This window comes from Lytechinus pictus, chromosome 3 (genome assembly GCF_037042905.1).
Source record: "Lytechinus pictus isolate F3 Inbred chromosome 3, Lp3.0, whole genome shotgun sequence".
In the NCBI taxonomy this organism is placed as follows: Eukaryota; Metazoa; Echinodermata; class Echinoidea; order Temnopleuroida; family Toxopneustidae; genus Lytechinus; species Lytechinus pictus.
The window spans coordinates 61903126-61917269 of NC_087247.1; the positions used below are offsets into that span (position 1 = coordinate 61903126).

At 33.8% G+C, this 14144-nt stretch overlaps 1 protein-coding gene across 1 annotated transcript in view; it reads right to left on the reverse strand.

Moving 5' to 3' along the window:
* Positions 1 to 13370, reverse strand: part of LOC129255436 (multiple epidermal growth factor-like domains protein 10) — a 38372-nt gene extending 25002 nt beyond the window's left edge. The window contains exons 1-3 of the mRNA XM_064096042.1: positions 13324 to 13370; positions 6930 to 7050; positions 4677 to 4915 (exon numbers count right to left, since the gene is read on the reverse strand). Coding sequence (XP_063952112.1) covers positions 4677 to 4915; positions 6930 to 7050; positions 13324 to 13370 — 407 coding nt within the window. The remainder of the gene's footprint in view (positions 1 to 4676; positions 4916 to 6929; positions 7051 to 13323) is intronic.
* Between the last annotated feature and the right edge of the window lie 774 nt (positions 13371 to 14144).

Below are 14144 nucleotides of genomic sequence, written 5' to 3' on the forward strand. Positions count from 1 at the left end.
TGATTAGTGGATATCAGGAGCGACCACGCGTAAAAGGGGACAGAGTGGGCAGGTACGTTACGTATAGGCCTATGTAACGTTATAAGGGTGTCAAAACGATGTTTAAAATGCTTTAAAAAAAGGATATATATCCAATACTTGTAGGGTTTCACAAGCCAAATTCTTGTTAAGAGATGCATTTTCATAATCTGGAAAAGAATTGCTTCCCTTGTTTAGGGTACTTTTCGAAACCCCATGGTCGTGCCTGGTATATCCACTCATCAATGGAAGTGGTCCCCCCGGAATTTGAATCTAATCCCCCATTTCTGGGGAAAGTAAAACATAATGCCCATTACATCGTGTGCGAGAGGCATATCGTTTGTGTAGAAGGAGTAAACAAAAGAAACAAAAGAAACAAAAAGAAACGAGTTCAAACGTATTGCATATGGTGTGCACATATCAACTCACGCGAAATGTTTGGCTGGAGAGGTTGATCTGACCCATGAAATCAATTGCCAGTGATACACCAATAATCCACATTAAATGTAATATCGATTCGATGGACTGTAATGATCTATATCTAAGCCTTCATGCAGTAAGTTTTTCCTCACTCAATATGTACTCGATTTGTTTGAAAAACCACTTTCTTATCCATGTCATGATCTATTTTAGGTCTGCATTTCGAATATCTCCAGCCATCAGTCGTAATATACATGCATGTATGGTGCGGGTGTCGCGGAAAAGGATTTTGCACACGAAAAGCAGATCTGTAGGGCCTGTAACCCCCCTGTAACACAAAGCTTAGCATTGATTGTAGAGCAGTTTTCTACGTTTGATTCTATTGACTATAATGCACAATCAATCTTAAAAATTTAGTGTATGATTGAGCGTTAACTTTTGTGTTAGAGGACCCTAATATTAGCGTCCGTGAGGATTGCGAAAGGTCCCAAATATCATAAACAAATTACAGTGATTTCTATTATGTCACAATTAATAAACTTAATTAGGGCGATTTATGCACCCCCAAGAAGTAGTGTTTACGACCCGGCCTATCTCTACCACACAGACCACACAGACTTCGCACAGTTCGGTCAAGGCGGTAAGCGTATCATTAACTGCCAAATACAGCCGACCCAAGCTGAATAAAGCCTTCAAATTAGGTGAACAAAATAGGGGGTAACAAATTCATATGATGGCGTAATTTCCTTCAGCAAGAAATTTATCCACATTGTGCTGCACTCGACCCAGGTGAGGTGAATGGGTACCCGGCAGGATTAATTCCTTGAATGCATGAGCGCTGAACGGCAGCTCGAGCTAAAGCCGGGGTAATAATAATAATAACGCGCCTCGGAATAGAATATTTCTAGATAGATGGCGCTATATAAATGCCTATTATTATTATAATTACCCTTATATTCAAGTTTCATGATCTTGGCTCATATACTTTCTAAGTTATGATGAAATTTCTAAAACTTAGCCCTTAGGTTAAGATTTTGATGTTGGTTCCCCCAACATCTACATTGTAAGTTCATTGACCCTAAATGACCTTTGACCTTGGTCATGTGACATGAAATTCAGACAGAATGTTTAGAAATACTTTATTACCCTTATGACCAAGTTTCATGAACTAGGTCTATACACTTTTTAAGTTATGATGTCATATCATAAACTTAACTTTAGACTAAGATTTCAATGTTGACGCCGTCGTCGTCGTAAAAAAGCGGCACCTTTAGTCTTGCTCTGCTATGCAGATGATTTATAATTTATCATTGTGAACTCATAAATGAAAAAATCTTTTTCTTTTTTATCACATGGTGCAAGAATGAAATCAAAAGTAATAGTTTTTGGTAAAATTTTGGATTTTCTCGCCATAAGCTTATGTTGATAGAAAATACTATAGCCCAATAAAGGAATTAGCTATTAAGATTATGATCTCCCTTTCTTAAAAGAATTTGTTCCCTGTTTAATTCTTCTCATGGTGAATATAAATCCACACTGAGGCATCTTTATGACAGTGCCTTTAGGGATGTATCAACACCAAAACGAAGGAAGCGGTAATCAAAGCCACATCCACACACTACTGAATATAGGAAGTGTGAAAGCACCAAGGTTAAGAATCTTGATCTCAATATCGTCTGCCGTCTGTCACATTCCACTGAGTAGAGTCATTAGAAATACATCAAGGGATCACTCTAAATAAACATAGCTTCTTGATGAGTACATTATCTGTATGTGAAGATGAACACGGGACCAATGAATTGACTCATTTTCTAGCTGAGTTTAAGCAACCTTATGCCAGAATCATAATTCAAAACATAAACCTGAATCACAATACAACAGAATCAAGGATTAGATGACTTTTATTCCAATGCTGTTTCTCCTCAAATTCGGGCTGATTCAGTGTGCATCACAGTGCACAATTTGACCCATACACTGAGCATGTATGCACATACACCGGAAGTAGCCCGACACAGTGACCCGACTGACGTCACAGAATCATGATTCAAATTTTTTTCATTCGTGATTCTACAGAAATGTAGTTTCAAACGCCCCCCTTTTTTTGTGTTTCATGTTTGCGATTTGAAAGACGTTTATTTTCACTTCTGACTAAATGCACCATGATTCTGCAGAATCATGAATTGAATCATGATTCAGATCATGATTCTAGGGTAAAAAAGTGGCGCATAAATACACCCTAATAGGGATGATTCTTACACCAATGTATTAGCATTAAAATGATACCAATATAAAATATTAAAAACTGAATATCAGAGCAGAATTTAATATTTTGGCCAAAATTATGCCTTTTTCAAGTCACTTAGACATTAACATAAGCATATAAAATGGAAACTATTCACTGGGGATGCTACTGAACATTCACAAATATTCATCAACATCACAGATTGTGAGTATAGTCTCTAAGATAGTCAACTTCAAACCTATTAACAAACTGGCACAAATACTAAACACATACACTCACTAAAATACAGTCAGACTGCAGGTCCCAAGAAAGTGGCTTCTTTCATCCAAGTGATATTCATGACTTGAGATGTTTTGCATATTCAATGAGCTTGATGCGGACCAAAACACCTCTTTTCCTTCGGTCATTGCTGCTCTAATTGTGCATCGAATTTCATGAATTTGGTACCATTGTAAAGAAGAAGAATCATTCTTTCAGGTCATGTGTTTAGATTTATTCAAAGATTTTGTAATATAGGTTAAAATTTTGATCTAAAATATGCTACAAAATAAATATTTTCACCTGACAAAAGCTGCTATTTTCACACTTTATTTTTGTTTGAGCCCAAATGATTTTTATATCATGATAAAGCTGAATATGTATGCTTTGAAATGATATAGGTTTCAAAGTAAGAATTGGTTTAATCGGGTCAAGATCACACTTTTCATTTACCAAGTACATAAAGCAGCTTGAAAACAAGAATACTGCACTCTGATTGGTCAAAAAGACCACACAATGGCAAATTCCAACGATTCCAGTGCCTGGGTTCGTGGGAAGGTCACACTTCCCATGTGGTAATCTCCTCAAATACCCCGCGCCTGTTGTTCTGTGAACCTTATCCAGCCAATCAGAACTCTGGATTTCATGCAAATACAAAATTTCAGAAATCTCGTCTTGTACCTTGGTGGGAAAAGTGTGATCTTGACCCGATTAAAAGGTGCCGCATATCAAGAGTGGCATTGTGAGAAAGTACAGAAGTTCAGCTTTATGGTGATATAGATATCATTGAGGCTCAAAATAAAAAGTTTTGCACAATTTGCAAAAGAAAACAGAGGAAGAAAATTCAGTTTTGAGGCACATTTTCAGGCCAGATATTTACTTATTTAACAAAATATTGAATACAAAATAAATGACCAATATGAAAGAGTAACTTTTAATCTATCTGATGGTGCAATAATATTTCATTTAACTTGAGGTTAAAACAGGTAAATTCTTAGAGAAAGAAAATCTCACGAATCACGAGATTTTGCAAGGAGGAGGATTCAGCCACGAGATGATTTGGATGAATCTGGCCTTTTTGCTCATTAGCATAGGGACCTGCGGTCTGACTGAATAGGTACAGCCTCTATAGCAATCAACTCATAACTGATTAACATATTGGCATAGATACGGGACACATACACCCACTAAAGAAATCATCAAGTCTGCTTCAATTTGCACAATTTCACTGCCTCGCTGCACTCTATTAACTGGCAAATTTGGATTCAGACAAAAAGGGAACCAAAAAATCAACAGTACCCTAGGGATTTGTGAGAGGAAACATTTTGATCTCACAGTTTACCTAATGATCCTATCACGCTCACGCGCAGCTTCCGTCAACAAGTGGACACTTCTGACGTATTGCTCTCTTCAAACTCTAGCATTACATATCTGTACTAAATTTCCAACTGATTCTCATAGCCTAAAGTAATGGCAAAGAGATGACTATCATCTGAAAACATATTTTCAAAATAGTTACTTAAGCAAGGACAAATAATGAAGATTCATAATAACAAATCTTCATCACACTCAATTTCTCTTCAAGCACTAGTGCACTTTCAGAGCTTTAGGGCTTATGATAATTTAAAACTGAAATATATACAAAACTAACCCATAAATTCTATATAATCTCAAATCTCAGTACAAGTAATACAGCTTTGTTTGTGGAAGTTTTGATAACTTGTCCTGCAGTGCTTACCTGCAGCTGCCATCGACGGTAGAGCAGCGTCCTTCATTCTGACACTGACACTGCTGATGGCAGTTGATGCCAAAGGTTCCTGAAAGACATTGCATTTCACACTGATCTCCTTGATATCCCTCAGGACATTGACACGTGCCATTGACAGGGTTACAGGAGGCACCATTGAAGCAAGTACAACGCTGACTGCAATCCTGGCCAAACCGGCCTTTCCGACATGGCACAGCACACACTGCACCCTGTAAAACAAATAGTAACAACATGAATACTATGGGCTATAATTGTTCTCAACTGAAAACGAATCAGCTTCAGTATATATTCAATAATAAAAACTCAAAATAAAATATCATAAGTTTGATATTTGTTAAAGGAGAATGAAACTCTTGGAGCAAGTTAGCTTTTGTGAAAGCAGAAAAATCAAAGAATAAGATCAACAAAACTTTGAGAAAAATAGGACTAGCAATAAAAGAGTTATGAGCATTTGAATGTCGAGATCACTAATGCTATGGAGATCCTCCCATTGGCAATGCGACCAAGATCTGTGATGTCACACACGTACAACTCTCCCATTTGGACACTGAAAATATACCCCAAAACATCTCTTTTTGCTCATTCTAATCATATGACAAACGATTCATCAATGATATAATGTTGTGAAACCTCTGTACTTGTCATCTCATAAAGAGAACACCTCACCTTGTGATAGACTCTATAAAAGTGAGAATATAAGTGAAATAAGTACTAAAGTAATGAGGGAGTTGTACGTGTGTGATATCACAGATCTTGGTCGCATTGCCGTTGGGAGGATCTACATGGCACTAGTGATCTCAATATTCGAATGCTCATAACTTTCTTATTATTCATTCAATCTTCCTCAAACTTTCAACAATATGTTTCTTTGATTTTTCTCTTTGATATGGATTCAGCTGGTTTCAAGGGTTTCATTCTCCTTTAAATATAATGATACTTGTACAGAGTAGATCTCTAACTGTCAGTAAAGATTATACTAGATTTACAGTTTATCATCCAATTAGGTGGGATTCAAACAGATATGGCCTACAGGCTCTACTTTACAATTAACATAGCTGGTGAATAAATTAGATTTCCTATGCATCCTAACAGTTAGCTAAAGATAGTGTGAAGTACTTGTTTTCATCAAAATTCAAACCATGCCAGATCTTTGACATGTCAATTGAACTAGTACACTAAGCTCTCAATAGTCAAAGCTCCATTGTCAATAAAATCTAATAAAGTTAAACTGAATTAAAGCTTAATTATAAGGAAGCATGTTACTTTAATCTGCAGATCAGAAGCAAATAATGATATTCTTGGGTTTTTGGAAATGCAACTGTTTCACTTGAAGATAATATGTGAAGTTTGTTTGGTACTTTCTTTTTATATAATTGAGTCTTTTATTCATTTTCATAATTAACATATATATCAACAAACAAAAATACAAAAAATTACTGAAAAATAATTACATTGCTACAAGTCAAAGTTTACAAATTAAATAACAATAATGATTAAGACAGAGGCGGGGAGTCTTACTGATACTTGACAGAAATTAAGTTTTACAAAATGATATACAAGCAATTGATATACACCTCAATTAAAAATGGTTAAAAGGTCAAATCTCATTTCTTTTCAAAATTCTTATGATCCAACATAAGAGAAACCAATTCAGAAAAAAGTAAGCAAAAATTGGTTCAATTGCAAAAGTCTGGCAAGTTCCCCAAGTCTGCGCAGTCCCCCTTGTCTGAGCATACGCGTATCTGCGCAATTCTAGTAAAAGATATGCGATGACTTTACACAGACTTTACACATGCAATACATAGAAAGGTATTCATTAAAATATCTGACTCAAAATGGTGGAAAAATAATTAATTTTGTGCATTTCATGTGACAGCCTCAAAATGCAGCCTTTTTATCAAAATCCCTGAATCGTGTGCAAAGTGAATGGGTGCACAGACATGGGGTACCATTTTTTGGTTCAATCTGAAAATGACAGCCCAAGGTTTTTTTTTTTGAAAATCATATATTTCTTTTAATTTTTTATGAGATGTTTGGTACACTTACTCATAATAATATATAAGGAACATTATCAACTGAAATATTTTGTGAAATAAAAAGAAATTCATGTTAAATCTTAACTCAAATCATTAGGCGTGCAGACTTGGGGACCACCATTATATGTTCAAAGCAGACATCCATGGAATTCTTTTCTTTGACATGAGGATTGCTCATATTCCTTACCTTCCATCCTGGTTTACATGTACACTTTCCAGTAGCAGGGTGACAGACACCATTGTTCTGACATTGACATTGGCTGGCACAGTTCGCTCCATGTGTACCCTCAGGACAATAATCATGACACCTGCATCAATACAACATAACAATTTACTTCTTTAAGGAAACTCAATAGCGATGTGTATTGGAGACCTAATATTGTGTCTAGCTTCTCTAATATAATTCTTCAAGGATCAAAGAATTTTGCATACTCAAGAATATATTAATGACGAAAAATATAGCATATATATAGCATAAAATATAAGTTGATTTGGACTATGAATACATCACTACTATGAATCAGGATAATAGTGATAGCACTCATTAAACAAATAACAATCAATAATACAGAAATGGCAAAAGTGCTGCATTTACCATCATGGTTCAATGTGGTTACAACATTATTACGACATACAAATCATTTGCGATTCAGCATTTTGTATATGGACACAATAACATTGAGTGTGATAGTTGAAAATCCGAGGGATAGTAAAAAAAAAAAACTAAGGAAAAGGAAACAGACAAGGAAATGAAAGCTGTTTGTTTGCATGGCCTCATATAAACAGTTGAAACTAAAACACATTATTACTCATATATAATTGATATAAAGAGGCATTACACATTTTTATTTGATGAAACATATTATCTGAAAGAAAATTACACATTCATAACAATTCCTTATCATATAGTGCCTTTGTAATTATAAAAAAATCATTGTTTTAGATAAAATAAATCAAACATCTAATTTACCAAAGAAAAATGCCATTATAGTGCAAAGGAAAGTTTAAAGTATAATGACTCGCAATTAAAGTACGAAGCACAAGAAACTTTTTGCATTACAATGAAGTGAAATTCAGTTATAAAAAACATAATTTTCTGGAAAATGCAAGCTCTTGGGACAGGAAGGAAGGAAGGAACTTCAGAAGAAGGATACAACATGAAGAAACTTTCACCACTCAAAGATTTCCTGCACTTTACATGAACATAAGTATAATATACAAAGCCTGGGAGTGAAGAAATATAATGAAAACACCTCAAAATCTGACTTCCATGTGACTTTCATCGACCAGGAATTGAGCTGGGCTGAAATAACTTTCCCATACTTCATAAATTAAGTGATTTGGACTTTCGCAACTGTGCAATATCACAAGTCCATAAATTTAATCTAAAATGACATATTACCATCATCTTTCGGGAAAAAAATACTAATGCAACAAAACAAAAGTCTCTAATTTTATCTTGTCATTGCATTATAAGGCAAAAAAATTGAATATAATGATTGATTATATTATCAGACAATACTTAAATAATTCAAATAGTTTAAAGAATTATTTTAAAATATCAGCATAGACTCTAAAACATTTTCATCAAGGTACTTTATCAAACTAACAGGTTCACATAATCATGCATCTCATACAGTAATATCCATTTAGGTCATGACATATCTAAGCAAATTGAAAATGGCACGAATCTCTTTTTAATGGGGTACTCTAGACTGATAATATGATTTCAAGAGGTAAAGAAAAATTGAACCCTGAAAATTTCATCAAAATCGGGTAAGGAATAACAAATTTTAAAGATATGGGAGAAACAATTATATATGCATGTCTTCATGAATATCCAAAGAGCAAACTTGTTCTTTTGTATTTTTTTATATAAAATTATCTTTATTCAGCTTTTGTCCTACAAAGAACTAAAAAATGTATTGACAAATGATTTTAAAGCATTAGATATTCATTGCTGTAACAGGGAGACATACACACATGTATAAAAATATAAAATAATGATTTTATTCATGTGATAACATAAGAAAAAGGAAAGTGGGGATGTGACATCATCAGCCTATAAGTAAATTTTCATATGACGTGCATTTAACTGTTTTCACAAAATATTGCTAACTTTCAAAATTCAATAAATTTTGTTATTTGTAATCAGATTTTTTTTTTCAGCATTTTTTTAAGACACATGTGCACACTCTGGTATCAATAATGCATAAAGGATTTTCATTTATTCATGCAAAATAATCTTGCATAATCTTGAATTTTCAGCATTTTGTTCAGTATTTATATAGAATTTTCAGCCCAGAGTACCCCTTTAATTGTAGCTCTTATAATTTTGATTTCCTTGTTAGATCTTTAGGTTTAATTTTTTTTCACTTCAAAACTTGTGTGTAAAATGAATCAGTTATACAGTTTAAACATAGTCTAATTGAATGATATTCAAGGGTATTTGTGAAGAGCAAATATCTGAGCCAATGTTTAAAAATTATACCCAACAGGTTGCTATTATTAATACTGTTTTAATTTCTCCTAGTGAGACCATTAAAGGGATGCTCCGGGCTGAGAATATTTATATCTGAATGAATAGAGTAAAATTCACCGAGCAAAATGCTAAAAATTTCATCATAATTATTTTAACAAAGTTATTGAAGTTTAAACTTTAGCAATAGTTTTAAAACAGTTATATGCACATCATCATGAATATTCATTAGGTGGGCTGATGATTTCACATCCCCACATTCCTTTTTCTTATGTTACATGAAATTATAATTGTTTCATTTTTTTCATACATGTGCAAATGATGTGTCTCCATTATGATGAAATAAGTTAATAAATAGCTAATGCACGTAATCAGTTGTCAATCCAATTGTTTTAGTTCTTGGTATAAAAAATTTGAATAAACCTAACTTCATATAATTTATATAGTAAAATACAAAAGAACCAGTGGGGATATGACATCATCAGCCCACCTAATGAATATTCTTGACGACATGTCTAGAACTGTTTCACCGCAATAATGCAAATTTTTAAAATTCAATAACTTTGTTATTTGTTACCTGATTTTGATCAAATTTCAGCATGTTGCTCTGTGAATTTTACTCTATTGATATCTTCAACCTGGGGCATCCCTTTAAAATCTGTGTCCTATCAAACACTCATTTCATTCAAACTCTTTCATGGTGTCAGGATTTATGGGGTAGATATAAAGCTAAATTTAACTTGAATTTTTCTCACCGCATGTGAAAAGTATGTTTCCCTTTTAAGCTTTGAAGTTCACTAACTGCCTCGAGATGTATGTAGGCTCATTCTTTAGCTACACTTATGTACATCAGTTATTGTTAAGCCTTAAATTTTGTCTTGTAGTTTATAGCTTTAAAATTTGAAGGCTCCCCAACACAAGGCAAACCGATTTAATCATGATGCATGATTCATCCCATCCAACTGTCCCAAGTTTTTAGAACAAATGAGTTAACAGTCTGGGAGGAATTAAATTTTCAAACTCGATCTTCTTCTCAACCCCCTCAGCCCTTCATATTAGAATGAAATGCCATTCTAACAGCTATCTATTTTAAGATTAATATTCTGACTCAAATATATTCATCTTTCGGAAGTATGAAGAAGTATGAAGAAAAGGTGATCAATGTGAACATGAAATGTGGAAGTATCACATTTTGAAAACATATGTATCAACATTAGAAAAAAAAAAAGAAAACTGAAATAATTACTGAAACTTTTCTACTGTGATATTTTACACAGGCAATCCAAATGTCCACAGCACCAGAATGTAACACAGCAACAAATTAACATTTCAACATCTTTCCATCTTATACAACTTCGCTTGTAAAAAAAATAAATACTAAAATTCTACATTTCTGTTAAGCCCTTCCTCATGTACTCTATATAGAAATGAATTGCTTTTCAATCACGAATGTGAGATGATAAATATAGACTTTAAAAAAAACATACTTGCTGATTATGAAAGGTAATTACGAAGAAAATGGCACAATAGAAATTGTACTCAAACAATTAAAAAGCAATGGTCAACACTCTAAATTGCAGAGATTTAAATTCAATCCAGGTGGACAGTAGTTAGGTATTTAAATCAAAGTCTGGATTTAGTTTTATCATAAGAAAAATATAGGGATTGTAATGAAATCTGAGATTGAAAAAATGAATCTATAGATTAAAACTAAATCCAATTGGTCCCTTAATACAGTCCTGGGTTCATTTTAAATCCCTGCAATTTAGAGTGAAGGTGAGAGGAGAAGCCCCTGGAGATATCCCTAATGTCTCATTTCCACAATAGCATCCCTTCACCTCACAAAGCTCATAATGACTTCTCATTCAGACTCTACCAACAGGGAATAGTATTTTTATAAGCTAACAATATTTTCATCTTTGAGTAAGATTAGATAAGATATCTCAGACTCAGGAAAGGGGTGGGAATTCATTTTTTGTAAGGATTGTGAGAACATTTGAAAAGTAATGGTTTCCAGAGAACATTTGTTAGACTTCTTCCTTAATTTGAGAGCTATTTCTTTCTTAATCTACGATGAAGAAAGATGATATGGTTCATCCACTGCCACTATGTTTACTACTGCCACTATCAAAATAATAAACGGAATAAATTCATACAATATTTTGACTTTGACAATGACAAGTGTTATATCCCACTGCTGCCACCATGCTATTAAAGCAGAGTCTGATATGAATATTCACCTGTAATTCAAATCCAGGCTAAAATAAAACCTAACCTAAAAACCTAAAATTTATGTCACATGGAAAGCACAAAACTCTACTAGTCCATAGCTTGTTGCTTATTCAAACAAATATACTTTTCTCAGAAATCTGATTGAAATAAATAATGTCATTTCTTATTAGCAGCAAAAAACAATATGAAGTCATGTTATTATAAAAAAGTTCGGAGACATCAAACTTTCATGACAAAGATAGAGTCATCACAAAACACAATGTAAACTAAGATTGATGGAGAATATTTTTTCGGTGAAGGAAATTGCTTCAATCATTTTTGTTTCTTTCACTTTATACATGAAAAAGGTGTTTGGGGAAACCCATGCTATGGACATGTCTATTGAAGGAAGTTTGAAAACATGAACTAAAACGAAATACAATGGAAGCATACCCTGGGAATGACAGATTTATAAACACAAAGGACCCTGTTAGGTTTTATTTCAAGTACAGGGTATTTTACAAGACATGCAATATTTAAAGGGTAAAGCCCATCTTAACATTAAATCAATTTAAATAAAAAAAAATATCAACATGCACACATCAATTGTGCTCAACCAATTTAATTCCTATATCTACTGTTGATGTCCACATAAAAAGAAACAGTGTTAGCAGAGTATTGTGTTAAGCCTAGTAAAGATAATGATCAAATTACAAGACTAAATGGCCTCTGACCTGACACAAAACTTTCACTTCATCTGTCATAAATATGGGTGGGAAAAACCAGTATTGTGTCATACAAGTTTGCAAGTGAAATAATCTAAGGTAATATTTTTTGTAAGCCTAAGGGTATAATCCTACTTCTAATCTAACAAAAAAGACAATCATATGAATATAAAATAAAAGCCAAATCTGACTATAGAACTACAGAACATGTATTTTATTAATCACCATTACAGTTAATCCCTGATGATTAAATTCATATTAATATTTATGTGTAAACAGACAATGAAAGAACTATATGGGTCTATCTATCTCCTTCTTTGATTATTGCTTAGCCAATAACAAAATTTTTTTTAATCAAACACTAACAATGCTCCTAGGTTTAAATGAAAACTGTATGTACACGTACAAGTAGAAGATGTCTGCAACGTAAGACATGTATATCTCAAATAATTTGAGCTTGTTGTTACAATAATCCAGATGATATAACATTTATTAAACTTATATGCTTCGCTATCCTTCGCTAATAGTGGATAATTTTTCACATTTTTCACAGGCAGGACCATCATGTTAATCACTTCTCTCAACTCAAGCATGGTTGACACAATCATTGCCAAATTCCCAAAAGTTGCTCTCTTTCAAATGTGAGTCATGATATTCTGCATCATATCTAATAGTCAAGGGTTCAAAAATTTCTACTCAAATTTCCCCTCCTCATTCTTTATCCTAACTATGATGTAATCCATCCACTTGAAAAAAATACTTTTCCCTGTTTCTTTTTGCACAATGCACATAGTTTTACCATACAGATTTTATATTTAGATCATACATGTACATGTGTATACCATAACAGGCAAACCTAAAACATACCATGGCAATCAACATTTGAATCCATCCATTAAAAAACTAAAAAGTTTTGATATTTCTTTAAAACATCCATTATAAAATGAAATGAGAAAGACAAAATACTTCAATTATGCTAAATGCTTTAAAGTGTCACATTACTCACATTAATTTCCCTTAGTGTTGGCAGTGAACTTTTTAACCCACCATTTGACTCCAAAATAATGACAATTTCATAACATTCTACTCTTTCCTTATAAACCTCAACTCGAATAATTCCCACTGTTTGACCCACAGACACTTTTCCTTATATTACCCTCACGAACACTGATGCATCCACAGCACTGTCTGGAAGGTTATTTCCTGGCAACATTTTGCCCAAATTGACAAAATCTAAATCAGGCACCCTTTACCTCAAAAGCAAGCTCAAAACGTGACTAGGATGTCTTTGGGAAAATGAAGGCCAGAGACAGAGGATGATACAGTCATAGCATGGACACATAAAACTATTTTACATCACCGGTGGCAGATCTAGTCAAACTGGATACATTTGAGGAGTAGTATTGTTTGTGAACCATATTTAGTCCCTCCAAATGATTGTGTCTAATATAAACTGGATCCCGGGGGGGCCAGTCAAATATATTGCTGTGCACACGCGTGACCAAGGAATTTCCAAACACCCTCTAAACGAGTTTTTCTGTGTGCAAAATAACCCCCTAAACAAGTTTTTCGCGGGCTTTATCTATGATTTTGGCCCCTAAACAAGTTGTCGCCAAAATATGACCTCTGGGAAAAAGCTTGGGGGAAAAAAATACCCTAAACACGTTTGGCTAGTTTAAAAAAAAAAGGCTTTGGGGGAAAAAAACATACCCTAAATACGTTTGACCCCGCGATTGACCATTGACCAATCTTTCAAAACCACCCTTTTTCTTGAAAATCTGTGTTTTTGATACCCTTAACGAGTCCACGCGCGGACCGCGTCCAAAACTGAAAAAACACCCCTTTCAACCGTTTTTTGGTCACGCATGTGTACAGCAATATATTTGACTGGCCCCCCGGGCTGGATCCACATCTGCATAACACTGATCCTTCATTATGGAGAAGACATTGTCTAAGGAATCAAAACTTTGATATAGCTCAACTTGCT